General features: G+C 36.6%; 1 protein-coding gene and 1 long non-coding RNA gene across 2 annotated transcripts in view; one reads left to right on the top strand and one right to left on the bottom strand.

The window, feature by feature from the left end:
* The window catches only part of LOC134668850 (cyclin-dependent kinase 14), a 164,527-nt gene that overhangs the window by 56,741 nt on the left and 91,687 nt on the right, over positions 1 to 16,099 (top strand). Inside the window, exon 2 of the mRNA XM_063526320.1 lies at positions 7,383 to 7,469. Coding sequence (XP_063382390.1) covers positions 7,383 to 7,469 — 87 coding nt within the window. The remainder of the gene's footprint in view (positions 1 to 7,382; positions 7,470 to 16,099) is intronic.
* LOC134668852 (uncharacterized) overlaps positions 1 to 16,099 on the bottom strand; it is a 223,281-nt gene that overhangs the window by 148,865 nt on the left and 58,317 nt on the right. The gene's annotated exons all lie outside the window — the stretch shown is intronic.

Here is a 16,099-nt window from a genome sequence, read left to right as displayed (position 1 = left end):
TAACCTAACCCACTTAACGGCCCATGCGGTGCGGTGTACGGGGGTTTAAGCGGGAGGGGCTAGTAAGATTGGCATCATCATACTTATATACTTACACATTTTATGGTAGGTAATCATAGTGGTTTATTTAGTTAAGGTATCCTAGTGGTTTTCCGGGTCAAGGTCCGGGTTCGAGTCCGGGTCTGAGTCCGGGTCCGAGTCCGGGTCCGAGCCCGGGTTCGAGTCCAGGTCCGGGTCCGGGTCCGAACCGGATCCGGGTATGAGTCCGGTTCTGGGTCCGAGTCCGGGACCCAGTCCAAGTCAAAATCGAAATTCGTAATCACCAAATGTGTACTATGCGTTGTTGAAGAGTTCTATTCTGGTCATCATCAGCAGTTCCATTTCATCAAATGCGACAGTTTTTAATGTAAATGCTTGATTTTATGATGAAAATACAAAAAAATCTATGCGTATGCCTTTAATATTTGAGGAGTTCCCTCGATTCCTTATGGATCCCATCATCAGAACTCGAGCTTGACAAAAATGTGGCTTAAAAACTTAACTTGCTTAACAAACATAACGAAGAGGAAAAATCGCCAAACGTGAACTATGCGTCGTTGAAGAGTTCTGTTCTGATCATCATCAGCAGTTCCATTTCATCAAATGCGACAGTTTTTAATGAAAATGCTTAATTTTCTGATGTAAATACAAAAATCTCTATACGCATGCCTTTAATATTTGAGGAGTTCCCTCGATTCCTTATGGATCCCATCATCAGAACTCGAGCTTGACAAAAATGTGCCTTAAAAACTTAACTTGCTTAACAAACATAACGAAGAGGAAAAATCTCGAAACGTGAACTATGCGTCGTTGAAGAGTTCTGTTCTGATCATCATCAGCAGTTCCACTTCATCAAATGCGACAGTTTTTAATGAAAATGCTTAATTTTCTGATGTAAATACAAAAATCTCTATACGCATGCCTTTAAGATTTGAGGAGTTCTCTCGATTCCTCATGGATCCCATCATCAGAACTCGAGCTTGACAAAAATGTGGCTTAAAAACTTAACTTGCTTAACAAACATAACGAAGAGGAAAAATCGCCAAACGTGAACTATGCGTCGTTGAAGAGTTCTGTTCTGATCATCATCAGCAGTTCCACTTCATCAAATGCGACAGTTTTTAATGAAAATGCTTAATTTTCTGATGTAAATACAAAAATCTCTATACGCATGCCTTTAATATTTGAGGAGTTCCCTCGATTCCTTATGGATCCCATCATCAGAACTCGAGCTTGACAAAAATGTGCATTAAAAACTTAACTTGCTTAACAAACATAACGAAGAGGAAAAATCTCGAAACGTGAACTATGCGTCGTTGAAGAGTTCTGTTCTGATCATCATCAGCAGTTCAACTTCATCAAATGCGACAGTTTTTAATGAAAATGCTTAATTTTCTGATGTAAATACAAAAATCTCTATACGCATGCCTTTAAGATTTGAGGAGTTCTCTCGATTCCTCATGGATCCCATCATCAGAACTCGAGCTTGACAAAAATGTGCATTAAAAACTGAACTTGCTTAACAAACATAACGAAGAGGACAAATCGCAAACCGTGAACTATGCGTCGTTGAGGAGTTCCGTTCTGATCATCATCAGCAGTTCCACTTCATCAAATGTCACTCTTTTGGATGTATATGCTTGATTTGATGATAAAAACCCAAAAATCACTATATGTATGCCTTTAACATTTGAGGAGTTCCCTCGATTCCTCATGGAACCCATCATCAGAACTGGGTTCTGACAGAAACGGGACCAATCTGTATGCATATACATTCAATCAAAAAAATAATTTTCAAAATCGGTCCAGTAATGACGGAGATATGAAGTAACAAACATAAAACATAAAAAAAATAAAAAAAATAAAAAACATACAACCGAATTGATAACCTCCTCCTTTGGGATTTGGAAGTCGGTTAAAAATATTAATATAGGTAAGAAGACTCCTTCGTGTGCTATAGAGAGAATAGTTATTCTAATTTGTCCGATAAAAAATGCATGAAGTTTTTAAGAGGTCCGAAAATACCTTAACGTTTTATCCATACGTTTATATGGCTCGGTGAATAAAAATGTAGGACATTGGGGAGGAACTCCACAAGAAATATTATTGACAGTCATGTTCCAAATGTTCCAATGTAACAAATAAAGATCGGCATTATCTGTCCGACTGTATTAGACTAACGCTATTAACGGTATTATTAAAACCAAATCATATTTTGCAGGTATAATATGATTAATATGCCTCCAGCTAAATATACTATGATTTTTGAACCCTTTGTTTCAACAGGTCATTTATGTGTTGTCTGATTTGATGCAATGAGTGTAATAGTACCTTATCAATGTTACCAAACAACTTGTTAGTCTTATCGATTTTGTATTTGTAATTAATTATGTCGACTATTAGAAACTTTATCAGCGTGTGGTAACAAAATAACGTGCGTGCTCTAAGTTGGTAGGTATAGATATTCGACGCTTGCTCTTGTACAGTCGACGTCGAAGATATGTTTACACTTTTGCACCTTACTCCTTAGTAATAAGGCGAAAAGTGGAAACATATCTTTGAGGTCGACAGCAATATAGCCACACATTTTTTATAGTTTGTCCTTTCAGCGGTCATATACAAGTTATATAACCCTAAGTTATTGTCCCTGTCGCTTTCCAGATTAGATACTGCCGACAGTGTGAATGTTTGCTCATGGTGGTTGTTTGCTCTAGCTTTAGGCCTGTTGACTGTGGCGCCACCGGCGCCGAATTAGACCAACGCACATTCGATTTTGTACTCTAATCATTGATAACAAGACTGGTTTTTGGGTGGACGCTATAGCTCGCAGGTGACTCGTCGCACATGTGTAAACATTGATAAATGAATTTATTTGATTCGTTGTATCAGAGGTCTTATTTGGATCAACTTCATTTGGGAGAGTGTACAGCATTTCACGGGCATGACTGAATTTAACATTCCTCGTTCTATCATCTTAGCCAGGCGTGAGGAGCGAAAATATTCTGGCATGAAGATTTTTATTCGATCCAAAGTTTTGGGATTCCGCGCTACCTAAAAAAACTGATCTCTACAAGATTAAGTAGATTATTTGAATCATGGAGTTTAAATTTGGCGACCTCCCATCAGTTATCGCCTCATAGTATGGCGGGGGTCACGTGAGGCGCGGACAAATGGGATTACACCTAAAATTTGACTCTTGTGGTGACTTTCCGACACATAAACATGATCCTTTGATCGTCAAGGACGTCCTCATACGCGCGCGGCTACCGTATATTAAATTTCATTAAAAAATTGGAATGCAAAATAGTCGTATTAATATCGGCCTCCCTAAACCAATAAATATACTACGAGTATCTTTGTCTACCCCAATGCAGTGCTACAATACTATTACATTCCTCTACATCGTACATAACAGTGCATTTCCATTCACGATTGCAACGCAAAGTGCAATAAATCCACCTATCTGGCCATTATAATGGGAATGTTTTGAAACCTGGAGCACAGACACGACGCGTCGACCTGGCGCCGTGGAGAGTTTGGCAGGCCATCGCCAGTGTACGTCATATATATAGTTACACTTTCGTACCTTATTCCTTTGTAATAAGACTGAATGTGTATACATATATTTGGCGTTGATCATACACTCATTATGGAATTTCGTAATCTACGGTTGAAAAGCTGAATTACCGGCTGGTTTTTCGAGTTACGGGTGCTTGACTTAGTGGTCTTACTAGTAGTGTGATTAATTTTTCTGCATCTGGAGTGTCTGGGTGGGAAAGATGGGTAATGAACTTTCAATACAATTGATCTTGAATTGTTACTGCGGTCGGTAAAGATACAACATCTTTAATGTTTGAATTTAATGCTTTGCACACAACACTAAACAAATTTAACTAGTAAGATGATAACAAAGAAAGGCTTTGAATGCAACTGTGTTATGTTGATGTCTTCAATGTCACTTTGTAATCCATTAATGAATGGTTTTTCCTATTGGCTGATATGATAAATTCGATATGAACCAGTATAACATTCGATACTTAACGTCAGACACTTGCGAGCACACCCGAGACAGCAACAGAGTTGATAGCAGTCGCCGTGGTTGAATCGGTCGTGGAGTTATTACATATTATTAACTAGTAGGGCTAAGATGTTCGGCTCTTTATCATTTGTCACCATGGCTGTCACATTCTAATAGGTATGTACGTGCGAATGTGACGCATGACATGACAGGTGCTAAAAATGTGACTATGATACCGCTGCAGGAATGCGACAGCGGTGCAAATGTCCTAACAACTGCTCAACTGGTAAGAATTTGTAATACCTAGATGTACCTATATCTAATAGTGATAAGGATAATGTTTTACTACCTGTCATCGATATCAATTAGATATGAAGTAACCAGGTCGCGTGCTGAGGGCATTGAACGGGCATTAGCTACTTCTTACGTGTTTGTCGGAACTGCTCTTTCATAATTACTTCGGACTTCGGAGCTTCGGTAACAAAAACAAACGCATTATGTATCTGTTCAAACTTTCGGGCTTTGTTAGGACACTACTTAACGTTTCTCTCTTCGTTGAACATAATTTATTTTACTAGGTACATTTATTTTGTTATCAAAGGACCTGCCTGTAACATTTTAGTTTGTAAATATTTTTATACATCATTAAACATTATTGAACCTTATATAGACGGGTTTATCACGAATTTATTTTATTATCATTATTTACCGATGTTTATGATTGTGTTCACCATAAGTTTTAAATATTATATTATTGAAGCGTTTAGCTTGTTTATTAAGGTTCTAAACTAAACAAATGAGTACTTTCGTGGGATCGGTATATAGCGTAACTTTGACCATTTCTCTCCATGTGTCAGCCCTTAATTTGTATGCTGCTATAAATAGACCGCAGAAAGTTTCTATTTCTGTATCCATTCGTTCCCATTAAATTTGATAGATGCCGCTGCTACGAACCTTAAAGATTATTTAAAAATTGACTACCGATATTTATTATAGTCGTGTTTAATATATTAATTGTTATTGCTATGAGTTGTGAAAGTGAAATTTATTGATCACAATTTACTGGCATAGTTATTTGGAAGGAACCATGAACTCACGACTTGATCATTTGACATCAATAATCTAATGTGATGAGTGAAGTTGTTCACGAGCATGCCTCATGGTTTATTGCGTGATCGCTGATCACAAGGTTAGTTTCACCCACGTTTTCTACAATAGACTACGTACTATATGTTTATTTTCATAAACGCCCCTGACTGTGACGACATAATGCTTTTAGCCTTTTTATACAAGATTATTCACTCGGAAATGTAAAGTTACAGCCAAGGTGTCTTCCTTATTGATATTTATAATACTATTCGCTGCTAAATTGATGTAGGTCTGTAGGAAAGCAATAAAATATGTTAAGCTAAGCTTTCTTTGAAGAGTTTCATCGGTATGACGGACTTGGCAGTAACGCGACGACATTACGCGTCTATATCCTCTTTTAAACACTTTTCATCTGGCAGCTTTATGGCACTATTGCTGTCTTGAATGTCTCTATACGTGCATTTGGGATTCCGCCCTGGAAATGTGGAATAACGGTCATTCAATTACAGTTACGGGTTTATACGTCACCGGGGTGTAGTTCTTATTTCGAAAATAGTCTGGCGTGAATAATACAACGCTCAGAACGATTTATTGTAAGGAATATCCTGGGGAAACTTCATTCCTCTTCTAGTAGGCACGTCCTAGTTTGGAGGCCTTTATTAGTCTGTCTTATCTGCTCGTCTAGCTAGGCCTTTTCCCTTGAGCCCTAATCCTCTGTCCCGTGCGAGTCTAATCCAGCAATTAATTTTGCCTTGCGTGAAACAATTTCGTGCACAAAATCGAAATTCCATCCGCACAAATTGGGATGGAAATACTGTAGAAGCCATACTCCAAATTTTCGGCAAATTTTCTTTCACACGCTAAGCCACTGTTTAAACTGTCTAAACGGGAAAATATGTTAGGAATTATGAAGCTGAAACATTGTTAGCACCTTTTTCCTCTGAAAGGTCGTGTATATCGGTTATAAAGGAGGGCCTGGCGTGACTGCGACGTATAAATTGTGTAATTAATTACGGCACAACACTTGTTACTTCCCGCTGTATTCGTGTACATAACGCTGGCGGGCTATTGGGTTATTACCTACTGGTTACTGTTATTTAGAACCTATTGGCGTTCATTATTAACGCTTTTATTTCACACTTGTGTGCAGAATGTTTATTGTTTACTAGGTATATGTTATGTTTACTATATATGTTTACTATGATGGTTAATTGAAAATCGCTTCTGTCTGCATGTGAAACAGGCTGTTTATCTGTAAGGCTAATCTGATTTTGATAATACTGGCATGTAGGAAGTTTTAGCTTTGAGTGATGACATATACTACTTTTTTGAAATCAACATCTTGAGGGGAAAGGGGAAACGACATACCCGGCCAAATCACACGGGGATAGAGAGCTTTTTTTATAAAATTCAACAAATGGCAACAATCCTATTCATCTGTGTCTGTCATTCCGATATAATGATTCTGTCAAACCGAATTATCGTTGTCGAGATGTGTAAACAACCGCATTTCTTCTCATTCTCGGCTTTTATTAATTTGCTTCGAGTTATATTTAGCTTCTGGCAGATTTATACGCATATAATCTTATACATAAGTGTTATTTTTAAATGGAATGCGCGTGAGTGGTCATTCAAATGGCGCCAATGTCGATAACCTCTGCGATATCGCCGAGTTCAATAAGTTGTCAACACGATTAGGAACAAGTCATTGTCTTAGGCCACTCGCATACTATCCGATCTGAAGAATATGCATCTTATCAAAAATATACCCCTAGCTCTTATGTCGGTGGGTTAAGAACTATGGGACATATTTTTGAGTAAGTTGTAGGCACCCATATTTTATACTTCACGTGACTTGACTGTACCTGAATCCACATTCGTATACGCTGTTCCGGGCTTGTATTTTGAAGATTATAGCGATATGATAGTGGACGATAGCAGTACTCAAATTATATAAAATATATTTTAAAATGTTAATACTCAGAGAGGAAAATGGCGACTACGTTCGTATGGAGAAGCGACCGCTTTCCCTTTCGTCTTAAGGTGTAAATCTTATACGGTTTTATGAAATGAATCATAGTTACTTTTATTTTGATGGTTCTATTTACGTCTAAGCCATTTCACTTCTGAATAGAAGCCGCATTAGGCTGATGGCACGTAAAACGCCCGTGTTTTTTTTTAACAAAACGGTTACACTGTTTCTCAATTAAGTTAACGATGTTTTTTTTTGTTGCAGGCGTGACAATGAGAGAAAAAAGGGGAGGCGCAATGAGCAAAATGCAAAAGCTCAGGAAGCGCCTATCCCTTAGCTTCGGTAGATTATGTAAGTATATTATCCCGTAACAAATGACTTGGAATATTATTTTCCTTATAACTAATTACAAGGAAACATCTATTTATGTAATTGCACCGTTTGCTCCGAATGGGAAACACAAGGAAAAAAAGATTACCAAGCTTGAGCCTACAAATGCGCACTTCGACGATTTCGTGATAACTAACCACCTAATATGCAATTTGTCACATATTGTATTATTTATTTACTAAGCCAAGGGTGATACTTCGAAATAAAATCGTTCCATGCAAAATTGTTTGCACAGTCAAAGAATTTAATTTCCGACCCATTTCGGACCTTGTCACCATTTCGGACACAGTAACAATCAATATGAAAGTCGCTAGAGACCTCATATTATTGTCACTGTGACAAAGTACGAAATGAAATTCTTTGACTGTACAGCCACATCACCTTCAATCTGGGCCACTGACTTACATTTTGACAACACATCAACATCGTAGCAGGTAGGATTACTATAGATGGTCAAGCAAATCTTGTCAGTAGAAAAAGGCGCGAAATTCAAATTTTCTATGAGACGATATCCCTTCGCGCCTACATTTTCAAATTTACCGCCTTTTTCTACTGACGAGATCGGCTTGACCAACTATAGTAACTTTCCCGTTCTATGTGTAATGTAACTCAGGGAAATTGTTTCCGTTATACACTGCTGATCTTTATTTATAACCGTGACGCAGCCTCGCCATTTTAAATTAAAAAACTTCGCGTGTAACATTGATATCATGCAAATCGTGCTCGTAAATTTCTATCACATTTTTTCTATTAGAAGTAGGTACTAAGAAAAAAGCAGCAAGAATGTGCTTAAGAACATTAAAAGTAAGTCACTTTGTATGGATATTACATATACAGTGAAACCTGGATAAGTGAGATCTCAAGGGACGAGCAAATTTGTCTCACTTAAAGAGGTTTTCCACTTACCCAGGTTCCCAGTTAGCCAGGTACAGATAAAGTTCTGTCTCATTTACAGAGGTTTCCATTAATAGAGGTGAGAATAGAGTATATTTCAGTTATAGAGGTGGTTAATAAGGTATTTAATAATTAATATCTTTAAAACTAAATAAGGTAAAATAACCCTTGTCCCTAAATATGTTTTAAGCCTGTATAAATATTTCTTGAATTTATTTTGAATGATTCTCCAATGGATAGATATATCAAAATTAAATTAAATTTGATACGGACTTCATTGCGTATTAGAAATTTAATAAATGAAAATTAATTTTTTCGTGTTACTTATCAAAATTTCAGCTTTCGTTTCGGTAGTTTTAGCTACTTAGATAAATTAACTAAATCAAAGTTTGAAGTTGTTTAGACACAATTAGGCAAATGCGGAATTTGTGGATAGACTAAAAGTTAGTAAGAATACGGAAATCGTTCAATGAAATCCAAGTTATAGAGGTCATAGATTGACGTTATCTCAGATACAGAAGTCAATTCCCTATAAAATTCTAAAAAACAATTAGGAAAATGTAATCTTATAAATATAGTATCAGTAAAAGAGGTAAAATACACTCTCCGTCTCACTTATAGAGGTAAATGTGACTATAAAATCACAACAACGAATCCCAGTTATAGAGGTTCGTTTTTTCTCAGTAACAGAGGTAATTCAGTGCTAAAGTGTCGGGACCGCACCATGAGTCCCAGCTATAGAGGTTTCTCACTTATCCAGGTCCCACTTAACCAGGTTTCACTGTATATAGATGGACATAAAGACCCGATTTTGTTGTATGTGAGTCTACATACACCAGTATTCGATCATGCGAAGTGGCTGTCACAAAATCAATAAGTAATCTAATAATAGTTATTCCACAAATAGACTCTTATATCGCGTGATCATCGGATCTTGGCGATTGTTGCATTCACTTCTAATTGATTACAAAACCAGAACTAATCTAAAAACGTGACAGGGTTATTTTTATTAAAATAATTCGATAAAATGACATTCTCAATTTAGTTAGGTTTTTATTTAAGTCGCTTATAAGTTATAATATTTCTATCTCAATACCTACCTAACATTGTACATACTACCTGAACTATTAAATACAAATAAATAAATTAAATATAAATAATTATAATTTATTATCATATCCTTTATATTTGTTATATAATTTAGCAAAGATGATGATTACAATTTCTTTGTATTACCAAATTTCTGATATCCGGAAAATGAAGGAAGTGGTTTAAATGAAATCAGCCTACCGAGTACAAAACATGTTTAGATTTAGATAGGTACCACATTATACGAAATTATCATTTGCAAATGCTTAATATGTATATCAATATTGTATTTCCTTAATTGAATTCGCTACTAACATTAGCATAATCGGCTTACTTAGAATAATACCCAAAATAGATCAAGACTGTTATAATAATAAATAGCTATTAAATAAACTAAACAACATTATTATCTCCTTAAATATATGTATCATAATTAAATAATTATATATGATTTCGTACGTTTGGGTACACTGAGAGAAAAGTACAACAAAAATACACTTAGAATTACAAAAATAATCTTAATCCGGGGACAAGGAGGGGTAATAGGAACAAATTGACTTTTGCAATTTCTATTAGTTCTTGCAATTTCTATTATCTGTTTGTTGAAATTATATTTGGGATTACTGAGCTGTTTGTAGAAATAAATAAACTTTACAGAAATAGTGAAATGTCCATAATTATTACTAAAACTTCATTTTTTCCCCCAGTACAGAACTGTTGATGATTTTTACGTTTAATTCCTGGTGATGATTTTTCTCTCAGTGTATCATATAGATTTTGATATGTGTTCTTTAGGATAAATAAATACAATTTAGATGAAGTTATTATAAAACACATCTTCATTTAACAATCAAGATTATTCCTAAGACAATAATATCGAGTAAGATACGTACTCAATAAAGTAAACAAAATACATTATCTATAAGCAATCGTATTCTATACGCAATCTATACGCCTACGCTAGAGTTACATGCAAACTTGTATGCGTTCCGTAACTCGATATGAAACAGGTATATTGCGTTGTAACAACAGTCTTACCATCGGTCGACTTTATGTCTCAGAAATAAGGTATACGGACTGTCAAATAACAGTGTTAAGTCGCCATAAATATATTGGAGCAGCCGAGGTGCTCAAAAATATCTGAACACACAATAGCGTCTTAACAATAGAGGCGTTTTCAGATTTGTTAGCACCTTGGCCGCTCCGATGTATCTGATTGCGACTAGACCGTCATCTACACGGTTACCTGAACATTTGTAATCCTTATTACAAGGAGTTTAGGTCTATAATTGGTCAAATAAGATTGTTGCTGTTAATGATACAACCGCATGCCTGTGTCTTCGCGGTAATGATTCCTATACTTTATTAGCTGCGATTCAGCTCGCTGCATCGCTTCTTCCTACTTATTGGTGACAATAATGTGTTCGAATTGAAGATAAGTGCAGTGCGAAGAGCAATTTAAGAGGACGTTTAACGATCGTTCTGAAGTTATAGAAATTGATATAGCAAACTGTAGTTTGTAATTCTAACCATACCTACAGATGGTAACTGTAATGTAACAATAGACTGAAGATTAAACAATCCAAAAGAGCGCAATAACGTCTTCAAGAACCAGAACGGATGTCAAATATTATTTTATCCTTTAAGATAACAATTAAATAAACCCGAGTCAAATAAATATTCATTCCTGTAAGTAACCCGTACTTTGAGATGCTAAAGGATTACATCCTTCAGATCGCGCATTCTTAAGTACTCGTTATGACACTCGCTATCACCACACACCTATAGGAGACCTTTTGCTTGTAAAATACTTTACCGCTGTAAAAAACTACTACCAAGTTGAACACTACGCCTACAATAGGCCACAGTCATGTAACTCTTAAACTTTTTTTTTTTATTAGTCTACTTAAATCTCATGATTAACGTGAAAGTTCACGTGCTGTCCCAATTGTTGCCAACTTCAAAATTTTATTGCAAATATTTATAAGTGGAATTAGGTTTTGAATCACCTGGATGCTTAAGACATATTGGATAGGTATGTGTTGTAAACTAGTTTCTATGCCGTTCAGTTTCGGCTTTCGGTTGAAGTCGAAACTTCTATCGGCTTGTTAAATTCGTTAAATAAAATGTCAGTGGGATTTTCATACTAGACAGTGGACGTATGAACATTGAAAGTGTAAATTTTAAACTTCTACCGCAACATCGTTTTTAATTTTTATACTGAAACCGAAACTTCGGTCAGATGGTGGGCCCGGCTTGTCTTATACGCTCCATCTAGTTGGTAACACATCTGTGGCAGGGCCTAATGTTTATTCTGCCGTCTTCTGTTGGCGAACTTTTTGTTGCTCGTCCTCCCATCCGTTCCCTTTTTCCTCAAGCTTGGGTTATTCCAAACTAGAGACTACTTACTGAGTCCAACGCTCAGCGTAATCAACGTAAGATGGCCATTCGATTAGGCAGGTAGTTTTTATGGGTCTCACCTGCTGATATCAGCGGAAAGACGTATGGGAGCATTCCACAAAAAGATCTACTTTGTCGGGGACATTACATGTATGTACCTTCATCATCATCATCATCATCTCAGCCATAAGACGTCCACTGCTGAACATAGGCCTCCTTCCCCTTGGACCTCCATACGTGCGGGTTGGAAGCGACCCGCATCCAGCGTCTTCCGGCGACCTTAACAAGGTCGTCTATCCATCTTGTGGGTGGACGTCCTACGCTGCGATTGCTAGTTCGTGGGCTCCACTCGAGTACTTTTCGACCCCTTCGGCCATCTTCTCTGCGTGCAATGTGGCCTGCCCATATACATAGGCATATGTACCTTAATAAAATCGAATTTAATTTGTCCAATATGTTTTTGTAAATTTCTGATCGTGACTGGCTCTTCTTTTATCTAAACAACATTGCAAATCATAACTTTAAAAAATAATTTCACTATCAGACTGGTTTCATCTGAATAAAATACCGCATTGCAAATTAAAGCAACACTCAAACCGCAGCTTGTCACGAGCACACACGATCAGCAAACCAAACCAATGTATTTATTACACACTGGCAATTTAACTTTTACGCTGTTATTTCAATGCAAAGCTGTACGATGAAAGCAATTCAATCTTCAAAAGCGTTTTGTTGCTCAAGGAAAATCGATTAACACCGTTCTAGTCGTTTCCGTAAGCAAATTTGTTTGTAAACGCAATTCCCTAACGCGTTAACGGCCTATCCCGGCAATATTGATTATTTGGAATAGCTTATATTTCCCTGGTCCCTTATTTAACTTGGGTCTTAAGACCGCTTGCATGCATCAGTGTACTCGTAATGAAGTAATTTGCTAACATTTTATTTTATATGAAGACCTCTAATTGTGTCGATTTTTGTTTGTTCTACTTTTTGAAAAAAAAAAATCTTAAAATCATTGTTTAAACCGAAAAACAATAAATCGTAATATTGGCCAACTGTTTGACGCCCTGCAAGTACCCTAAAAAGAAATTCAGTCTGCAACTGGATTAAACAACTACTTATCTGCTCCAAAACAGCAGATCTAGCAGAATTTGACAAAAGACTCAACCAACGTAATTGCAAACATAAACATCGGTTGGTTATCTAGTTACCTTTGTTTGATTTATACGAGTATCGAAAGAAAACACTCAATAAAATCAATATCCAAATCCTTGGATACTACCTGAGCAAGACGCATGTCTTTCAATGCAAACAAAAGATTGTTGTCAGAAATCCCGCTATCCGGGATCACTAGTGTCACATTCCCTGCAATACCCGGGAATATCACGGATTTTTAGCTTTCCACGTCTATTACACTCACTCATACTCTTATCAGTTTAATAGTGGCTTCTAGGTCCCAAAAACTGCGTCATCGGGAATCTTACCCAGGTATACTATAACATGCTGCTTTGCGCAGAACACGATGGAAGTAACATACAAAGATAAAGAGAAAATAGATTATATATCTCTTTCAACCATCGAGTAGGGTCCCGATTGGACCTTATTGACGCACGCAGGAAATCATCTGTTACTGAAAATGATATCAAGTACGAATCGTTTATTTAATGAGTGTAACTGGATCACGTGAGACAGGCGTTGCGGTGAGTCAGGGGGAACGAGAATTAATGCAGATTTAATTTTCAGGGCAAGCCTTTCATTTAGATTTGTTTATGAGTCCATCCGCGCGGACTGTCTGGATTGACAACGAATATTATGCGTTGTCTTATATTCCGATTGTGTTTCTGTGGCATTACATGAGAATGCCACAGAAACACAATCGTAACCGACCACTTTCGTCTATGGGGTAGGCAACTGTCAAAGGTTATACCTAGATGGTGCCATCATAGGTTTTTCCTGTTTCTAGTTTTAATATATGCGATTTTTCTTAATGGGTTAGGATTCGAGTCTCAGCCCTCAGGTAACATAAAAAAAACAAGAATTTGACACTATTAGTAGGATTGACAGGTAAAACCTTAGCAGGCCCCATGCAGGCCTGGTTCCTTTTGGGAAATACATAGTACAACATACTGACCTTCCAATCCTACAAAGGTTAATTTTCTTGATCATATGTTTGAAATAATTCTAACTGCTCGTAACTGATACGTTTGCCATTATAAACGTTGTCGTCATATTATTTCAGAAATAAATTTCGTATTCCTTATCGATGAATCATTCTTGTTTCGCGAAGCCATATCAACAACTGTAACTCTGTGGAATTTAATACATTGCTGGTTAATTCGGATAGACTATTTATAAACACACACTCATAAATCCGTTGTATGACAGGCTACAAATGTCACGTAAGCCATGCAAACTTGTACAAAACCCAAAAAGTATGACGAAGGTATCGGAGAATGTATAAACTATCAACTTTAAGTGAATCAATTTTTACTTGTTTGTAATCCAGCGGAGCGGAGAAGATATCTGGATTACAAATTACAACCAGTGCCATTGGTTGATTCCTCTCATCTCCGTCTTAGGGGAAAGGCAGTCTTACAGAGACAATATCCCTCAGGGTTTAATTGGCATTAGTTTAAATTAAACTTGACCTAGAATATACATTGACTTGTCTGTATGCTTATATTTCGTAATGGTTCAATGACTTTATAGTCTACATTCCTGTCCTGAGCCCTGGTATACATAGATGACCACAAGGTTAGAAGTGATCGTCAATAAACTAGTTCTGCTATTAGTCTTAGGTCAAATTATCGGGCACTGATTTACCGTCTGCAAGCTGCGAATAAATTGCAGCTTAGCGAAGAGTTAATTCCACATAATTTTCTCCGTCCACCCTCGTAATAAGCGCTCAAGAGATTTTTGCGTAATCTCAAGTTTTCAAGCGGCGGAGAACAGGAAAGTTCTATTTATAGCGCTTTTAAGGATCGAAGATAGTAAAATTAAAAGGAACACTTACCTTCTTGTTAACATAAAAGTTTAACACGATGTTTTCTTGCGGTCAGGACGCTTTATCCAAGTTACGTTGCGCCTTTCTGAGGAACAAGAAGGATTAATGTTCATCGAGTTTTTAAAATGCGTCAAGCGATGAAATTTTTTAAGGTATAACCTCTTTAATCTCTTGTCTGTGTATGATAAAGATAAGTCTTCTTTTTGCATTTTCCGACAACGATTTTGTCTGTTCCTTACAGATTAACGACGATTTTTGACCACCACATATTACATAATTATTTTCCATCGAATTTTCAGGGAAACTTATGAACGTGTTTTGTTATTTCAGTTAGTCTCGGTATAAGAAGTACTGAGGGTGACTGAAGTAGAATGACAAATACGAAAGCTTCCGAGAAAATACGATGGAAAACAATTATGCACTACATCTGTATCACATATTATTAATGTATGTTATCTATCGACATAGCAAGTATAATAAAGCCAAAACAACAAGCCAAATATCAATATTTGGTTGGGATTGTCGTATTATTAAAGTTGATACAGTTGTTACTATATTCGTACCATTTCCAACAACTTTCTTTCATCCTCTTATAACTGACATTTAAGTAATTGTTTTCCCTTTTACCTTTACCACGATAACGTTACTGAATGTCGTAAATATATTATTCATACCAATATCTGCGTTTTACAGGTACTAAAGTGTTTCATTTCGATGTAATGCGAGACCAGTTTAACATACTAAAAGTATACGAGTATGGAAATATTAGTACTTACCTCGTCTCCATAAATATGCAATATTCCTGTCGCATGACTCAGGCTTATGTAAGCAAAACATTGCTTATATCGACTTACCCTTAGTACTTACTGCAATTTGAACCCAATTTTATACTACGTAAAGTTGTATTTGCTTATCCACATTCATGTAAGATACGAGCATGTTAAAGTTAGTTATTTACTTTTGTTGTAGAGTTGGGAGTTAGGTTATCCGCCGGGCAGACGTGTCCGGTGTGCCCGGGACGCAATATGGAACTATTGTTGTTTGATTTTACTCTGCTCCCGGTAAAGTTTTCCAGTTTATCCATTTACTGAGATTCAATAGATACGCTCATTGTTGCTAGAAAAGTGGCGTTCGAACGTAACACTAATTAATACCTGTATTCTCTTCCAACTAAAGATATCAATTCATGTACGAACCCCGCAAG

The sequence above is a fragment of the Cydia fagiglandana genome, chromosome 11, assembly GCF_963556715.1.
Source record: "Cydia fagiglandana chromosome 11, ilCydFagi1.1, whole genome shotgun sequence".
Lineage (NCBI taxonomy): Eukaryota > Metazoa > Arthropoda > Insecta > Lepidoptera > Tortricidae > Cydia > Cydia fagiglandana.
This window is presented reverse-complemented; position numbering and strand designations above follow the sequence as displayed.